At 44.3% G+C, this 18386-nt stretch overlaps 2 protein-coding genes across 14 annotated transcripts in view; one reads left to right on the top strand and one right to left on the bottom strand.

Annotated features, from left to right (window-relative positions):
- TPGS2 (tubulin polyglutamylase complex subunit 2) overlaps nt 1–16135 on the top strand; it is a 53544-nt gene extending 37409 nt beyond the window's left edge. For 2 of the 5 annotated variants that reach the window (XM_024235705.3, XM_054537487.2), the window contains 2 exons: nt 12641–12767; nt 13004–16135. In XM_024235705.3, the coding sequence (XP_024091473.1) occupies nt 12641–12729 (89 nt within the window). In that variant the 3' untranslated portion in view covers nt 12730–12767; nt 13004–16135. Of the gene's footprint in view, nt 1–3989; nt 4285–7955; nt 11111–12640; nt 12768–13003 lie in introns of those variants that run through there. The other 3 variants (XM_024235707.3, XM_054537489.2, XM_054537490.2) reach the window with 2 other exon arrangements.
- FHOD3 (formin homology 2 domain containing 3) overlaps nt 11013–18386 on the bottom strand; it is a 503817-nt gene continuing 496443 nt past the window's right edge. For 8 of the 9 annotated variants that reach the window (XM_063716761.1, XM_054537476.2, XM_054537478.2 and 5 more), the window contains one exon: nt 11013–11621. In XM_063716761.1, the coding sequence (XP_063572831.1) occupies nt 11539–11621 (83 nt within the window). In that variant the 3' untranslated portion in view covers nt 11013–11538. 9 annotated transcript variants of the gene reach the window in all.

Raw genomic sequence — 18386 nt, 5'->3', positions numbered from 1 at the left:
AGGTGCTACACACTGGTAAGCAACCAGATCTCATGAGAACTCACTATCACAAGAATGGCAAGGGGGAAATCACCCCCATGATTCAATCACCCCCCACGAGGCCCCTCCTCCAACATTGGGATTACAATTCGACATGAGATTTGGGCAGGGACACAAATCCAGACCACATTTCATGCTACTCTGGAAAATCTATTGCTACTTAGTATGGAACCCCATGAAATATTAATAAACCTAAAATTAGTTAATACGTAATCTTGTGCTAAATCAAGAACTGCTTCATACTTCAGGATAGACCAGTAGGAACAGACAAGAAGCAAAATTGAGAAAAAAGTAAAAATGCTGTTAATTTAAATGTTCATGCAAATTATGAAAAGACAGTCACTACTTTATTTTAAAGGCAGGATACCTAAGTTCAGCCCACAGACTATCCCTGTCATAAAACTGTACCATAATGCAAGATGTTAGCAATGTTCCAATGTCTTGGCATCAAAACGTTGTCTCCCAGACTGCCCCTTGCCACTCACTAGCTGTGGCTCAAAACTCTTATCTGACAGTGTACCTTTGTGGTTCTGAAAATGGGATCTTTGTAAACTCACATCCTTATGTTCCCTATAGCTCTTAGCACCTAGGCCTTGTCCAATACCATCCTTGATAAATGTAGCGAGCATTATGAAAGAAACCATCTCTCTGGATGCTTTCAGTATCCAACCAACTACATAATCTCACATGGATAAAATCTTTTGTGAACAGGATTCCCAGGTGATAAGGGTGAAGGGCAGTAGTGAAGACCAGCCACAGGGTGACATGGTGAAAACACATACCACCACCACAAGAACTGAAATGCTGCTTTTTAAAGCATTATTGTAAGGTGGATTTAGCTGTTAAAGAGGTGTGTTCTGCCATGTCATGTATTGTAATCACAGGGTTATACTCACAGGTCTGATGTGGACTCTGCTGAGGAGAGATTGTATCTTCTAGGTGGGATACGTCAAGAGAGAAGAGTGTATATTTGATAGTATTGACTTCACATATTCTCCTTTGTGGACAAGAATTCCCAAGACTCAGAGCACAATGTAGACATAGTGTATTAGTCCATTTTCATGCTGCTGATAAAGACATACCCAAGACTGGGTAATTTTTTAAGAAAAAGGTTTAATGGACTCACAGTTTCATGTGGCTGGAGAGGCCTCACAATCATGGCAGAAGGCGAAAGGCACATCTTACATGGCGGCAGGTAAAGAGAGAATGAGAGCCAGGTGAAAGGAGAAACCCCCTTATGAAATCAGCAGATCTTGTGAGACTTATTAACTACCATGAGAACAGTATGGTGGAAACCACCCCCATGATTCAATTATCTCCCACTGGATCCCTCCCACAACATATGGGAATTATGGGAGCTACAATTCAAGATGAGATTTGGGTAGGGACACAGCCAAACCATATCACATAGTTTCTTAGACATTGTTTGATGTTCTTGATGGAGGAAACTGCAGTCCAAAGCAATTTTATACAAAACTAAACTTAACATAAAAACTTCCTGTGTACAAAATGAATAAACAGCAACAAAGTACATATAAAGGTATATTCTCAGACCTGTGCTAATACATAACCATAAACTAAAATAAAAATTTAAAATTCGTTCCTCAATCTCCAGCCACATTTCAAGTATTCAGTAATCACATATGTCTAGTGGCTACCAATTAGTTATATATAGAACATTTCCATCATCACAGAACGTTCCACTGGGCAGCCTTAGTTAGAGCAAGCATGGCTTGTTTTATATTATAATTTTCAGAATAATTCTGGTGAAAAGCCGTTTTATACTATGCTATAGTCAACAAAGAATAAGGATATTTACCTAATCTTAAGACTTTTTTTTTACCTAAAACACAACATCCTTTTCTACTTTACATATTACTTTTGCAGCCATGGCTCATAGGAAAAGCCAAGGATGAGTTAGCCTGCTGCTACCCATTTTAGCTGCAGAGTGGGCTGTGCAGGTTCTGAGCTTTCCCCATGTGATAGTCAAAGACCCCAAGGCAGCCTCAGCCTCTCTAGGTCTCTGCACAGTCTCCAGTGTGGAAAGCTGTGGGAAAGGAAGGAGCAGGTTCTAGGTCTTCAGGATTTTCTGCATCTTAAAGCAGCTCATCTCCTTTGCCCTCCTAGGGAGCAGGGGGGCCTAGCTTTGGGATCATCGTCCTAGCCTCAGAAATAATTGTTCAACAAATAACATTTCTCACACAAAGGATAAATGCTTGAGGGGACGGATACACCATCTTCCATGATTTGATTATTACACATTGCATGCCTGTATCAAAATATCTCATATATACACCTACTATGTACCCACAAAAATTTAAAATTTAAAATAAAAAAAAAACATGTTTTGAGGTAACTGGTACTACCCTGAAGACCAGCTAGGTTAATCTTTCTTCCACAGCATAAAGATTAGAAAAGAATATGTCCCTAGGGCAGGGACACAAACAGCCTGAACATGGTTGAGTGTAAAGGAGAAACCCCATCCCTCAAGCAAAAGCTTCAAGTATGGAACACACTAAAGACAAGATTAAACCTCTGGAAAAACAGCTCACCTCTACCAAGGCCCCCAGCGCCCAGCTTTATACTTTTCAACTTTATTTTGAAAATGAGGCCATCTCATGGGATAGAGACGGTGATATGGATGGTACTTGAGGGTTTAAGTGCCTGGTGGTTCCAGGCCACATCTGCTACCACAGGTGGTTCTAGACCCTGGCTACACAGGTTCTGGGACATGGCGTTGGGGCTCTAGAATGTATGTTTATTGAGCAACTCAGTGTTCATCAGAAAAACTCAATTTTCCCTTGAAAATTAGATTCTAAAATAGATGGCTGTGGCCTTAATAACTATCTTCACAAATCATGTTTTTAGGCCATTAAAAAATGGTAATCCATCTTCAATATAATATCAGAAACAGAATTCAAGCACAAGACAAATTCAAAAATCTGTCTTCCATTTGTTCGCAAACACAAGTCCATATAGTTTAACCCAACAGTGAACTTCTATATGTGTGTGTATACACACACAGATAGACTGATCAATAGATAGATAGATAGGTTTAGAAAGTTCTAAATTACCACAACCCTTAGAATTTCAGGCAATTTTTTCTTCCAAAGACATAAGTGTTACTTTTTCATACCACCTGCTGACAGAGGGATAGCTAGCTGGATTAGAGCTCATTTCCTTCTATTGAGGCGGCATTTCTGAGGATGTGTTGCATCTCTGTGAAAGAGCTCCTTTAATTCTCACAACATTCCTAATCGCATGCCTAATTATCTAAGCCAAGAAAGCCTCTGAAGTTGACTGAATTGCTCTATTCTGTAACCAGTTTACCACCTGCTGCTGTGTGCTGAGTTCCAGTAAAATCACCTTGTCTAAATAAGTGTATCATCAAGGATCCCTCTTTTCAGGGACTGGATAAAATGGCTACAAGAACTGTCCCAGGCAGCCAGCTCTTCCTGTATAACTACCACATTTTTATTCAGTTCTTATTTGAAAATTGCGATTTAAAAAACTAATTATTCCCTTGGGTACATGACAAGTGTTTTTTTGGAAAGGCAACTTTATCTATTTCCTAGCCCATTGCCCTGCCCAAAAGCATCTGGCTGTTCCCCAGTGGGATCGCTCTCCCCAGAGAGCAGTGAGGGCTTAAAAGCATTTTTAGGCAGATACTATTAGGGGTGAAGTCTCTCTCTGAAGAGAAACAAAATTTCTGGTTAGTTTTCTGAAAGAAAAAAAGCCAAACCCTCTGCTTAGCTGGGCCAACTGAATAGTCCACATACTGCAGTGACCTCTCATAGTTCAGGAAAACTGCTGCTGACACAGAGGAACACAAGGCCCCCTATTACCTTGTGGCTCATTTAATGTGCTACCTGTAACATGCTATGCATGCCTCTGGAATATCTTTAAATTCTGAACCAAGACCCATGTATTCCTATTTCCACCTACACCAGATAACTTATAATATCAAAATGAATAGAAGAAAATGTGTTCACTGGAAACTAGCTGTTGAGCCCCTCCAGTGGGAGCTGAGGAGCTGTGTCTCTGCAGGCATGGGGACTGGCCACAAGCAAAGAGCCAGCAGCATGAAGCCCCGGAGCTGCAGTGTGTGCAGCAGGTGCCAATCCAACAGCATGGGAACAACAGTGTCACAATCATTCCTCAGTTATGGAAAGAATTTGCTATTTTTCACTGTTAGGTGTTGCTTCTGAGAACTACAAATAAAACTCTCCAACCAATGAACAGACTCTCTGTTGGCCAAGGGGACTCCAGAGAACCTTACAAATTGAGTTTCTGACCATAACAGGATGGGAGGTCAGACACACCTCATCATACCCCCTCCCTTTTGTGGTTTTAGACATAACTGATCAGCATTGGTATTAAAAGAGAGATCATAAGACTGACGGAACAACTCTGTGACAATAAGATACCAAATAATAAACAGGACCTAAGGCCATGTCAGCCAAGGGTTAAGTCATGCACCCCTCCCTACACTTAAAGAATAAAACAATTGGCCGGGCGCAGTGGCTCAGGCCTGTAATCGCAGCACTTTGGAAGGCCAAGGCGGGTGGATCACAAGGTCAGGAGATCAAGACCATCCTGGCTAACATGGTGAAACCCCGTCTCTACTAAAAATACAAAAAAATTAGCCGGGCGTGGTGACAGGCACCTGTAGTCCCAGCTACTCAGGACGCTGAGGCAGGAGAAGGGCATGAACCTGGGAGGCAGCGGTTACAGTGAACCGAGATTGTGCCACTGCACTCCAACCTGGGTGACAGAACACCACCAGACGCTAACTGACCCCTTACTCTATCAGCCATAACCATGCTTTGATTGGACAAGACATTTATTTCTGTAACTTTCTCCTGGTAAAAGACCACCAACCATGGACTGGTTCTGGCCAGTTTCACAGAGGCTGCACACTTGAGTGCCTTCGTGTCTCTGCTTCACCTTTTGATGTATAGGGCTTAATGGTAATACATTTAAAAGTCTCCACCCCTAAGAGAACATGGGCCATATGTAACACGTTTATTCAATACACATGCCTTAGGACCACCTACGTAAATATTCATAGCTTCTTCTGTAACTGTTGAGTATGTATACTTGGCCAACCCATTCAGCATAAATCCCTGTTCTACCCTCCTCTCCCTCAAAGTGCCTGTCTTTTGGTTGACCCTTTATAAGAAATAGTTTCCTCTCCAGAGTTACAGATCCTATGATTTTTTTGTTGACACTTCTGATTATCCAGCCTATTTAATTTTCCTGTACATATAATGCCGTAGTTTTAAATGACAAAACATTCTGGAATCATTGTCACTAATCCAGTAATTAGGAACAGTCTCTACTGTCAACAACTGAACTGTGTTTGAACTACAAATTCCCCAAAATCCTAAATCTTAACTTCCTCAAGTGGATCCTCTTAAACAAAAATTATTCTTAAAGACAATAGTGCTCATTAGGAGAATAAAATGGGCTTGGCCCTCCCTTGGGTAAGTATTAGCAATCCAAATTTTACCTCTCACCATATCCATTCACCAATCAGAGTGGGAAATGACTCTATCATCAAAGCACAAAAAAAGATTTTGCACTTCTGAACCTTTCCGATTGGTGCTGAACCTACATACATGGATGAATGGGTGGATGTGGGATGGATTACCAGTTATGTATAATTGATGAGAAATTTCTACATGACTGCCAACCTTGAACAAAATTTTCAGCGTTCAGGAAATTTTTTTTTGAGACAGAGTTTCGCTCTTGTTACCCAGGGTGGAGCGCAATGGCGCGATCTCGGCTCACTGCAACCTCTGCCTCCCCAGTTCAAGTGATTCTCCTGTCTCAGCCTCCCAAGTAGCTGGGATTACAGGTGCATGCCACCACGTCCAGCTAATTTTTGTATTTTTAGCAGAGATGGGGTTCCATCATATTGTTCAGGCTGGTCTCAAACTCCTGACCTCAGGTGATCTGCCCACCTTGGCCTCCCAAAGTGCTGAGATAACAGGGCATGAGCCACCGCGCCTGACCAGGAAAATTTTAAGGTACAGTGCTTCCACCCTGTACACGACTAGGCCTCCAGGAGTTTTCAACTTGGTCAAGGTAGGACTGGCTGGCTCCCCACCCACCAGGCCCACCCCAGTTCAGACTGGGCTGCATATTTTGTGCCCCAAAGCATAGCTGACTATTGATATTCAACTAGCAGCTGTCTTAAGATTTCTAAAAGAACAAGAAAATAACCAGGAACTAGTGAGACAAGCCAGGATATATCACTTCTTATCTTCTGTCGTTGGAGAGTTATTCAATATGTCTCATCCTCAGTTTCTTTATATGAAAAATGAAAATGCAGAGTGGCTATAAGGATTCTATTAAATAATACATTATGAAGTGCTCACACAGAGATGGCTTCAATAAACAATATTTTAGCTATTTTTAGAAATCACTCAGAAAGTCCATTTTCCCTCCACAAATTGTCTAGCAAACACAACTGATTTTTCTACCAAATAGACCACCTTTTTTGACAAACTGAATGGTGCATTTTAATGTCATATACCTTCACTGCATTTGCAAAGGCATTTCATCCCCTATCTTAGGCAATTTGGTATTATTTGTACTTATCTCTCTGATAAAATGATTACTGATTTTAAAAATCTAGATATGGCTGCAGAGTGGTAGATGAATTAAAATTTTAATTTCAGTAGATGACTCCTTCCCAGGCCCCAGGAAAGGGCCCTAAGGGAAGGACCATGACTCTCCTTTTTCCCAGATGAATCCCAAGTGCCTGGCGCACAGTTACCTCCATAACGGGTGCGCGGTGCACATTTGGGGTGGTAGTATCGTTTCTTAGAGGATACCATGAGGAATCACCACAAGCTTGGTGTTTTAGAACAACAGAAATTTATTTTATCATATTTCTGGAGGCTAGCAGTTCAACATTAGTTTTATTGAGTCAAAATCAAGGTGTTGAGCGGGCTGTGCTATTCCTGGAGGCTCCAGGGCAGCACCTGTTCCTTGCCTTTTACAGCTCTTGGTGGCTGCCAGTGTTTCATGGTTTGTGGCCATGTCACTCCAATCTCGTCCGTCTTCATGTTGCCTTTAGTGTGTATCAAATCTCACTCTGCCTTTCTCTTATAAGGACACTCATGACTGGGTTTAGGGAATACCCGGATGATCCAGGATAATCCCCATATATCAGGATCCTTAATTTAATCACATTTGCAAAGACCCTTCCTTAGAAGGTAACATTTCTAGGTTCCAGGGATTAGGACCTGCTACTGTTAGATGGCTGTCATTCAACCTGTTACAGTGGTATTTGGTGATACACCATCTTAGGTGTATCTATGAACACAGAAATAGTGGATTTGGGAGCCATGGACAATGTGGAGACCACTCACAGACCAGGAGCCTGGAAACCAAGTCTCCTACTCCTGGCCCCTGTTCTTCCCCCCTGCACTGTGTTAACAATGGACTTGGAAGAAAACGAATCTGGGTCATCAGCCCTCCAAGGCCCTTTGCACCCTCCCACTCCATCCCCAGATCATTATTTTTTAAACAGAAAGAAAAAAACCTTAATATTCCAAAGAAACCCAAATCCAGACACCTTTGAAAAGTGTTGCCTTTCTTTTCTGGCAGTTTTGTAATTTCAATACATACTAGGACATAAGTGCTAAGACACAGCGGCAAGAACACCTATGGTAATTACCAGGCAGATGAGGAATAGTATCTTACAAGTGTAAGGTACTGTTCACTTTCATGCTTCTTGAAGGTCTTTTAGAAAAATTTAACATCGTGAATTAAAAATTGCTCATAGAGGCTGTCAGAATGAGTGGCATCAAGAGAGGGGAAACAAGCAACAAGAAACATCCTTTAGTTTCACTAAAAACTAATGAACCACTAAGTTTAACAACGCAAATTGATTTTTCTTATAGGCTCTTCTAGGCCTTTTTGATGGATCTAGTCCTCCGGTGGATTTAAATAATCCAAGAGGAAGAACATGAATCCAGAGCAGAAGGTTCTAGAGCTCCCGGGACTCGCTGGCACACCCTGACTGCTCCTTGACATTTGTGGACAGGGCTCTGGGTTCACCTCTGTCCCAGCATGTCCGTCCTGCCACTGAGCTGGCAGGCATTTCCGTGGGTGAAGAAAAAAGAGAGAGGTGGCAAGAGCTGGCCCTTTACACCACTTCCGATGTTCCTCCCATGTTACTGGGCATTTTTCAAATGTTCATTTCATTTCCAAATGTTTAGTGAGGGACTCAGTTGCCACCGCCTCCTGGCTTTCAGGGCAGGCAAAGAAGCGGCAGAGATGTCTGGGCACACAGTGTGAAGGCAGCTTTGCTCAAACATGTCCTAGTTGATCAGTTACTTGATAGTGATTAAAAACCAGCTCTGCCTTGGGGAATTATTATTGGTTTTGCAAAGTTCTCAAAAACATCATCTTCAGTCTCTAACTCCCACTCCATCTCCCCACCAAAAAAAAGAGAGAGGAAAAAAATGCCCAGTGATTTCCAAACCTATCTTCACATTAGAATCGGGGGGAAGGAGATGAGAAGATCTTTTAAATGTTCCAAAGTCCAGGCCACACTTCACACCAATTAAACCACAATCTCTGGTGGAGGGACAGAAATATCAGTAGTTCTTAAAGCATCCAGGTGAGTCTGATGTGTAGATTGGGCTGGGAACCACCACCCTACCTTATTCTCATACTGCAGTGGCACTATTAAAGATGCTGAGCCCAATAAAAGAGACCCTTTTTACTTAGCTGAAAGCAAGAAATTAATTGACCTTGCTTGCTGCTTCTGTGAACTTTTTGATCCCTAAAACAAAATTAAGATTAGGTTTATTCAATCACTTCCTTCTAAATATGACCTTCCATTCTAAAGCAACAACTCTGCAGAATACCAAGGACCCTCAGGAGAACATTGACATATTTGTTCACTAAACAGTGTGACAAAAATGCAGCTTCCTTTTGTCTGTGCATCATTATCTCATGTCATACAAATATTCCAAATCTGCATTCAGTGCCAAGCAATAGGCGAACACTCTCACAAACTATTAAACCATAAGCGGAATATTGTACCTGTTATTTAGAAGCATATGGAAAATATAAGGTGGTTAAACTCAACAGTCTATAATGTACAGACCCAACTCCCGCAAGTTCCAGGCTCTCCTGAGGTGTTCACATCCATCATGTACTATTTGACAAATGTCTGCTTCAACAAGCTCCCTGTCTCCGTAAGTGGGGTTAGAGCAGAGAGGGGAACACAGGCACAGAGGCCTATGGGGAAAATATATCATCTTTGGCTTTTTAAGCAATGCTACTGCACATTGTCTATAAATCACATATCCCCAGGTTCAGGAATGCAGAGTCGCAGAGGCTATTTTTATTTTTTTGGAGACAGAGTCTCACTGTGTCACCAGCTGAAGTGCAGTGGTGTGATCCTGCAACCTCCGACTCCCTGGTTTAAACAATTGTCCTGTTTCAGGCTCCCGAGTGGCTGGGATTACAGGGATGCGCCACCACACCCAGCTAATTTTTGTATTTTTAGTAGAGATGGGGTTTCACCATGTTGGCCAGGATGGTCTGGATCTCCTGACCTCGTGATCCACCTGCCTTGGCCTCCCAAAGTGCTGGGATTACAGGCGTGAGCCATCGCACCCGGCCTACAGAGGTTTTAAAAGTGGGACAAAGATGGAATTAGTGACCTGATGATTTTTCAACCCCTCGAAATACCTGCTGCAATGGTTTCCCTTTCCCTGTTCTCAGAGACAGAGGTTCCTCATAGGGAACCATGCGACTCCAAGCCAAGGGGCTTCTGTGGAGGGTATGACCACCACCTGGGTCTCAGACCCCTCAGTATTGCTCTACAGTTGCTGAGAGCCCCTCCTGGTGCCTTCCCATCTGATCTCAGCTGTTGATGACCTGCGCTTGAAAAGCATGCATAGTCATGTGCCACAGAACAGTGATTTGGTTCACTATAGACCACATATATGCCAGTGGTCCCATAAGATTATAATGGAGCTGAAAAATTCCTATCACCAGTGACACTGTAGCTGTCATAATGTCATAGTGCACTGCATTACTCACGTGTTTGTGGTGATGCTGGTGTAAACAATTTATGCTGCCAGATGTATAAAAGTGCACGGTAATGTCCCAGGCCTTCACATTCACTCACCACTCACCTGCCCAGAGAAGCTTCCAGTCCTGCAAGCTCCATTCATAGTAAGTGCCCTATAGAGGGGCACCTTTTATCTTTGATACTCTATTTTTACTGTACCTTTTCTATGTTTAGGTATATTTACAAACACAAATACCGCTATTACAACTGCCTGCAGTATTCAGTCAGTAACATGCTCTTATGGATTTGTGGCTTAGGAGCCACAAATATGATAGACTGTATCATATAGCCTAGGTACATAATAGGCTGTACCATCTAGGTTTGTGTAAGTATAGTCTATAATATCTGCACAATGATGAAATTGCCTAACAACACATTTCGTAGAACATATCCCCATCATTAAGTGATGCATGACTATACTAAGCATGCGATTGTGAGGCTCTCTGTACACAAAGCTTTACATTTCCATTTTGTTTTGGTGATTTAGTAAATTTTTTGAGAAAATGAATTTTGACATAAGAGGCCAGTGAGTGAGTTGTGGAATAGCTCAGATTTGTAAACTGCTGCTCTCATTTTTGCTTCCATATCACGATGGGGCAAAACAAACCACACAGGTAAGGTGATAGATGTTAGGTTAACAACAGCTAACACGTCCTGTAACAAGGACTTAGGCCCAATTATAAAAGGAGTTTCAAAGAGCTCACTGTTGATGTTACTCACTCTATTAACAAAATACAGCCCAAAGGATCTGAAGGCCATTCCAAGCAAGGGTGCTTCTGAGGACACTGAGAATTTTTGCCATTCTGAAGAGGCAAGCCTGTGGAACTGTTTAAGGTCCTGTTCCCAGGAGAATAAAAGTTTCTCATTATGGCATTAAACTCTATTTATTTAGTATTTGAAACATGGTGTACGTCTATGTATTTGTATAAACATTTGTTACATCTAAAATCCACAACTGGTAAACAATCTGTGCTTTCTTTTGTGTACAAGTTTGGGGTTTACATCTGGATATTTTGGTGTTGTGAAGACTCAGTCTGTGAAGCTGATCAGATTGCCTCATATTACCGTAATAACTGTGACAGAAGTGATTTGCTCCTTAAAGGGGCTGTTCCTTGCCCAGAAAAGGTGTCACACTTTTGAACTAATAAACCGGGTGTCACAGAATCAAGAGAAACACAGCTGACACGATGGAGAAGGTATGTGCAGGGGACTCCTGGAGATCCAAGTCAATGCGTAGCAGGCAACACAAGCCATGGGGTGACACTGGGAATTGAGCTCTCCCTTTTCAAACTGTCAGATGTTAATATCAAGTCTCCCCAACCCCACCTGGAGGGGTTTCATCCAGCAAGAGCTTGCCTTCTGCTCAGCACACTCCTGGGAGTAATCCATGAGTGTCACAGCTGCAACTCCGAGGTGCCAACCAAGCCCAGGGCTCTGGCTTCTTCTGGGGTCAGGCCGCTCTTCAGGGTTCTTCTCACTGCAGTGGTGGCGCAGGTCACACCCAAAGGGATGAGAAGAAAAGGAATTATGAGCAGCAAGGCACAGGGCAGTCAAGACTCCAGTCCTCCCTTCTCCCCAGGGACTTCCAGAGAAGCCAGAGGGTTCACACTCTGCACCTTCCTGCTCTTGCTGAAGTGCCCTGCAGTCTGTCTGCCAGGGCAAAAGTTTGGGGCTACACAGGCTGGCCTAACAATGCCACAGGTGCTGATTTGGAGGGCCGAGAGGAGTGGTGCAGGTACTTATAAAGAGGAGAGAAAGGAGGAGAGGCTCACCCTCAGGAGGCTTCTGAGAAGGGGGTGAACTGCAGAAGTGCAGAGGGCAGGAGAGACCTCAGCATCTACCCAGTATAAGGAGTGTATCAGAGCTGGGAAGGTGATTCCAGAGCAGGGGAAAATGCAAGCTCCACTAATACAAATGAGGTGAGGCAACCAGTGCACAGCGAGGGGTTCCACAAGACCCAACAACCTCACAAATCCAACGGAGGACCAACAATAGCTGGGGACATGCTCAAGACCCACAGAGCAAGTTCATGAAGCCAGGGCAAGGGGCAACAGTGAGGACAAATCTCTCCGTGAGTACTGTGGGTCTTAGCCTCAACTCACTAAAAGGCCTCTAGAGACAATAGTTAAAATAACCAGTGGCTCCTCGAGGAATGGAGGCTAAGGAGCAAACTGCCAAACTTATTCTGGGTGGAATTGGTGGCTGTTTTCTATGGAACACACAAGACTCAAGAAGGGCCAGTGACCACTCTCACTGGGGGGTTGCCGTTGGCAACTGGAGGGATATTTAACTGACTTAGAATTGGCTTGTGTTTAGCTTGGCATGATGGTATTCCCATTGTTTAGTATTTCAATTTCAACATCAAAATAAAGGCTGGATAAGGGTGAATGAGGAGGTAGCTGCCTCACCCAAGACAAGTCTTCATCTGAAAGGGTGGCTAATTACATTTTCCTTAATTTACAAATTGTATTTGACCCACTGTGTATTTCTTTAAAGGTCGCACAGAGTTTGGGGTATTCATTTTCAGAAGAGAAACGTTATGGATCTGCCTTCACCCTAAATCCCAAATCAGCCAGAGTTCCTGAGATGACCAGGGCAGGCTGTTGATCAAAGTTCAGAGGAAGTAAGCTCACCTTAATGTCTCCCCATTTCCTTTGCCAACTCCCCTCATCCACTCCCCAGAGGCCAGGGCCCACCTCATGCATCTGCAGGCCACACCCCGTGGTCTATGCCTTCCCATCATCCCCTAAATAAAAGCTCACTCAGCCTGTGGACAAAAGATCTGAAAGACCTATGTCCATGGCAGAATCAATGGGGACTAATATCTATTATGAAAATAAAGGGCTCCTTCTCTTCCAGGAATCAGCACTTGGAACAGGGGTCAACATCATATCCATCAATTGGTCAACCAACAAATGATTTATTGAGAACCCATTATGTGCTCAGCATTTAACTCAAAGAATCAAAACACAGACATCAAGTATGGATTTTTAGAGAGACATGGGATATGTGGTGAGGGGTTCTCTCAAATCGTGTTACTGCAACTACTGTATTTCCAAGCCTAGCTTTGGGCCCCAAAGCCATCTATCTGTAGCTGTTCTTGCACTAGCTCCTCTTTTCCCCACCCCTGATCCCTTGGCCTCCAGACTGAATGTCTGGCTCAACAAGACAAAATGTTTGGCTCCTAAGTCTCAGCTGGAGGCAGATTACATTCAACTGAGCAATATAATTTGTTCTATGGGGCAGCAATAAAAATACTAGTTTGTAATAACCTTTTACATTCTTTAAAGACTCCTTAGAGTGTTTGTTAAAGAAAGATAATTTTAACAACAGTAAATAAGATAAAATATATCTCTTGACAAGAAAGACCTCTTGCTGCAACTTCTTAACCAAGATACAAAATACTTCCTAAAGAAGTCCATGCTGGCCAGGCACAGTGGCTCACACCTGTAATCCCAGCACTTTGGGAGGCTGAGGCAGGTGGATCACTTGAGGTCAGCAGCTTGAGACCAACATGGTGAAACTCCATCTCTACTAAAAATACAAAAATTAGCCAGACATGGTGGCACACATCTGTAGTCCCAGCTACTCGGGAGGCTGAAGCAGAGAATTGCTTAAACCTGGAAGGCGGAGGTTGCGGTGAGCCAAGATCGTGCCACTGCACTCCAGCCTCGGTGACAGAGCGAGGCCCCATCTCAAAAAAAAAAAAAAAAAAGAAGAAGAAGTAGTAGTTCATGCTGCACTAGCTGGGCATCTTAAAATTTCACCAGCCACAGAAGGTGGTGTGGACATCAGTCTATGAATCTTTGTCCATTTAGGTATATATTTTGGCTGAATGACTACAGAAGACCCCACAGATATTTTACCCGTGAAGGTATTTAAAGATGCTTAACACTTCTGTTTGCACATTTGCTTTAGTCCTGTAACTGCTCAGTTCAGTTGATATAAATATTAATACTCGAATAAGGGCCCTGTCACCTTACAGCTCATGTAACAATCTTTTCATAGCTTCGGACATTGGGCCAGCCTATCTGGGACAGGCTCAGGGAACAGAACTAAAGGTACCTTTATGGGCCTTGCTGCCTGACAGCACAGAGCCTGTGCCCTCTCCCTCGTGGGTCTACTCATGGTTTGGATATTCCAGACCCCTTGGGATGCAGGTTCACCCTCTGGTCTGGGCTCATGTGTCCTCTGCTGTGAGGGAAAAGCCAACATAGGCTTCATTCCCTTAGCTTGCCAGATGTATCCCTGAAAAGCGAGTATTCATGGAAAAGTCTTCCCCATTTATGAAATCCTACTTTCTGTGGACCTCCATGGCAATTTGAAAAAAAATTCTCTTAGATATATGTTATCCCCTTGGTGTAATGAAAAATACCTGAGAATCTGAACCCTTCCTTTGTTGGCCAAAGTTAATTCACCTTACCACTTGAAAGACCACGTGAAATGAAAGTAATCAGCTAAAATCAGTCTTACACCCAATTCAAGTCACATGCGACAAGGGCCCCTTTGGGTGTCTGGTCAACCGTCCGTCTGCTGGTCAGTTTCTTTGCCATTCATCAAACATCACGTGCGTGTGCACCCTGAGCCTCTGCGATGGGAGCCTCTGGGGAGAAAGGCAGGGGCCTGACGGGGACACAGTGTGGGGAGAAACACCCAGGGCAGCCGATGGGGTCCAGACAGGGAGCTGGCTCTCAGAAAGTTTCCAGAAAGCAAAAAAAAAAAGGCTGGGGACATAAGAGAACAAAACAAGGGGGCCAGCAAACAGGTGCTGGCAGGGTATGAAATGGTACACAGCAAACTTCCGCAGCAGAAACAACTCTGCCACCCAGTAGAGAGGCTTCTCCAGCACTGTGGCAAGGTCGGCTGGCTGCAGTCTGATGACACCTGGGCCTCTCCCCACTCCTCATTTCCGCTTCCCACTCAAATGCTCCAGCTGAATCAAAGCTGCTCTCCAGCCTTTCCCACGGGACGGCCTCCCCTCAAAGCTCATAACAGAGAACAGACTGGAAATGTTTATCCCTGTCTGCCTCACAACTCTGCCATAGATGGCATAGGTCACTCTGAAGGCACCAGCAGCCACGGTGCACCCCAGGCCCTGGTGACAGTTCTCACGGTGTCAAAGTGATGGTGGAAGAATCTGATATGGGGTGCCTCTGCTGCCAGCATGCAGTACAGGACTGTCTGGGGACTCAGGAAAAACACCCAAGTTCTTTTTCTTCCTCCCTAGAAATGAAAACATTAAAAATTCCCACAAAGGGCTCACAGGTGACTCTACTAAGATGAGTCGCATCCGAGAACAATGGCGATGGCAGCCACCATTTACTGAGTGTTTACATGGGTTGTTCCACTTAATCTTTATGGAAACACTATGAGATGGGAACTCTTGTTACATCTTCAATAAGCAAGCAAACCCGGACCAGAGAACCTGCTCACTGGCCCGAGGGCTCACACTAAGTGGTAGAGAAGGGTTTGAGCCGACTTTGGATCACAGTCCACACTGGAAACAGCTGTGCCCTGCCGATGCTTGGCAGGACAGTTCCTGACCATCTTTCACAACAACAGGAAATCGACCCAACTTTACTTTCAGGTGACAGAAATCCATCTGTGCACTTTCACCTTTGCAGCACTGACAGATGTTATTTCGGGTTTTTTTGCACATAATTATCAAATGTAATTTGAAAATCGTTTTTTGGTTTTTTAATCCCTAAGATCCCAAAGATTTTCTACCAGGTATACTGGGAGCAATGTGACTAGGATTCTAGTTGACTAATATCAGAACTTCAAGGTGCCTTAAATGTCCATGTCTTGTGGCTGGGAGGTCCCTGGCTCGGCCACTGTTCAACACCATCCATTCACGCCCTCCTTGTTCTGAGTGGAAGTAAAATGGCAGGGCCAGATGTGCTCCCTGGGACTTCCTTTTTTTCCACATAAAATCCTGTCCATTATATGCACAGGCTTCCCAAATGGAAGGATGTTCTACAAAATGACTGACCAGTACTTTTCAAAAATACCAAAGTCACAAAGTGTCCTCACAGATTAGAGGAGACTAAGCAGACATGAGGGCTAAATGCAATCTGGAATCCTGGGTAGGATCGTAGAGCAAAAATAGGACCTTTGTGGAAAAACTGGTGAAATCTGAATAAAGCCTACAGTTTGGTTAATGGTACTGTACCAATTTGAATTTCCTGGTTTTGCTAGATTGTCCTACTATTTTTGCAACTTTTCTGTAAGTCTACTATTTTTTCAGAATAAAACGTTGAAGCAATAAAACCCAGAACAACAACAAAAAGCAGACATTCCCAAATCTAGTTGACTGAAATTCAATTTCTTGGACTCACCCCAGACACACTGAGCAAGAGTCTTGGGGAGAGGCTCAGGCACTGCATTTGAACCTTCCCTGGGTAATCAGATGTCCAGGTTTGGGGCCCCTGACTTAAATCACTGTCATCTGAGATGCAGGAAAAGGCAGGGTTTTCAGGACAGTGACAGTCTGTGGTGACAAGGTTGAAGTCTCCTAGTTCCATCTAACCCAAGATGAAGTTCAGTCAGGCTGAGATAGCACTCAGAAATACTCATGGCATTAGGCACTTTCTGCCATCACTGGTCTGGCTGTGGCTTCCTTGGCCTTGCAGAGCCCAGCCCATGCCCTCGTACTATACCTGTGGCTACATTAGCATCCAGTACTCCTGAAGACTCTTTTTGGTTCCTAGGTAGGAACGGAACAGAAAGCAGTCGGTTAAAATGTGAGCACCAACTGCCTCCTCCTATGAGTCATGCTGGAGGTAGGCAAAAGGGAGAGTTTGGCCCGAAAGGAAAAATAAGTTCTGCCAATTGTTTTCTGGGAGAATCTACCTAAACTAAGGATAGAAAGGAAAAGCAGCTCAGGAATCTACAGACTTGAGTTTTCCACAATATTTTAAGTTCTGGGCAGGACAAAACTGCCTTTCCCCTTCCCAGATTAAGTCGAGAGTGTCAGCCCTCTGCCTGGGGTATCTCAACAATGCTAGCCAAGTGCCATGCTGACAATGCAGCCTTTATGTGCACAGTTGCAAGCATTCTGGGGGTAAAAAAGAGTGGTGAAGATCGGTCTGGGCTACTAATTGTAGCAGGCCAGAGTGAAGTGGACAGTGTGGTGGGGAGTGAGGTGGGTGAAAGGAGCAGACAGTTGGGTTGGGATGTGCACAGCAGACCCTAAGCGCCTTCAGGCAGCAACGAATTCCCATCAGCAACTTGTCCCTTGGGCAGCAGTGAGACACAGCCTGGAAGGGAAGAAAGGTGGTGGGAACCTGTGATAGATGCCTCGCTTAACCCCACAACCGCCCCGGGAAGCTGGCACTACTGCCTTCATCATACAAAAGATGACTGATACATGGTAAGGGCCAAGTCACTCATGTGAGACCCAGGCCCCATCCCTGCTGTGGGCATGTGTGCATTCCTGAGCGTGCAACTGGATTCCATTTGAACTTGGCAGCAAAAATGATGAAAGACTGAAACATCCATCGGTCAGGTGCATGGCACCTCCCTGAGTACCACCATGGGAACCCTATGCCTCCCCTCAAAAAGGCTCTTAGAGGCAGGAAAGACAGGTTCTTGGATTCGTCTTTTTACTGCTCCTTCATCCTTTTGAACCTGGCACTCAGGCGGACACTGTAGAGGGGACTTACAGACAAGCATCCTCTTTAATGTGTCAGTTCCCCCTGTTTGGGAGGGTGATTTGTCTAAAAGTGAAACCACCAGAGAGCCATGTAATGCATCTTGCTTCTTGCATCCACCTCTCTAACCCCGAGGCTTCCAACTGAGTCCCGACTTTCTGACTTAGCGTATCAGTGTCCTGGCCTCCAGCCTGGCCCTGCTCTGGAGCGAGGGATGCCCTCTAAAAGGCAGTGACTCTCCACCTGGGTTTAGGGAACAGACCTCGGTTCTCTCTTGGACTTGCTCTATTTATCCTCTTGTCCTGTGTCTTGTGCTCATGCCTAGGCACCCTCCGCTGTCTTTACAGGAGGGGCCAGTCCATCTTTAATCAGCTCTAGAAATCATTAGGTGCTACTGGAGATCCTTGGGTAGAATCTGGGGCAGAGTGGGCACCCGAAGTAAGCTGGATCAGCCATTTCACAGGCTAGAGATCACCTGGACGATCTGAAACATTTTACTCAACGTGCCCCTGATTGGCACCAGCTGGGAGAGCAGCCGACCTGAGCCATGGGAACCTGTGAATCTATTACGAGGCCCTTGGCTATCCCAG

Source organism: Pongo abelii, chromosome 17 (assembly GCF_028885655.2).
Source record: "Pongo abelii isolate AG06213 chromosome 17, NHGRI_mPonAbe1-v2.0_pri, whole genome shotgun sequence".
Classification (NCBI taxonomy): Eukaryota; Metazoa; Chordata; class Mammalia; order Primates; family Hominidae; genus Pongo; species Pongo abelii.
This window is presented reverse-complemented; position numbering and strand designations above follow the sequence as displayed.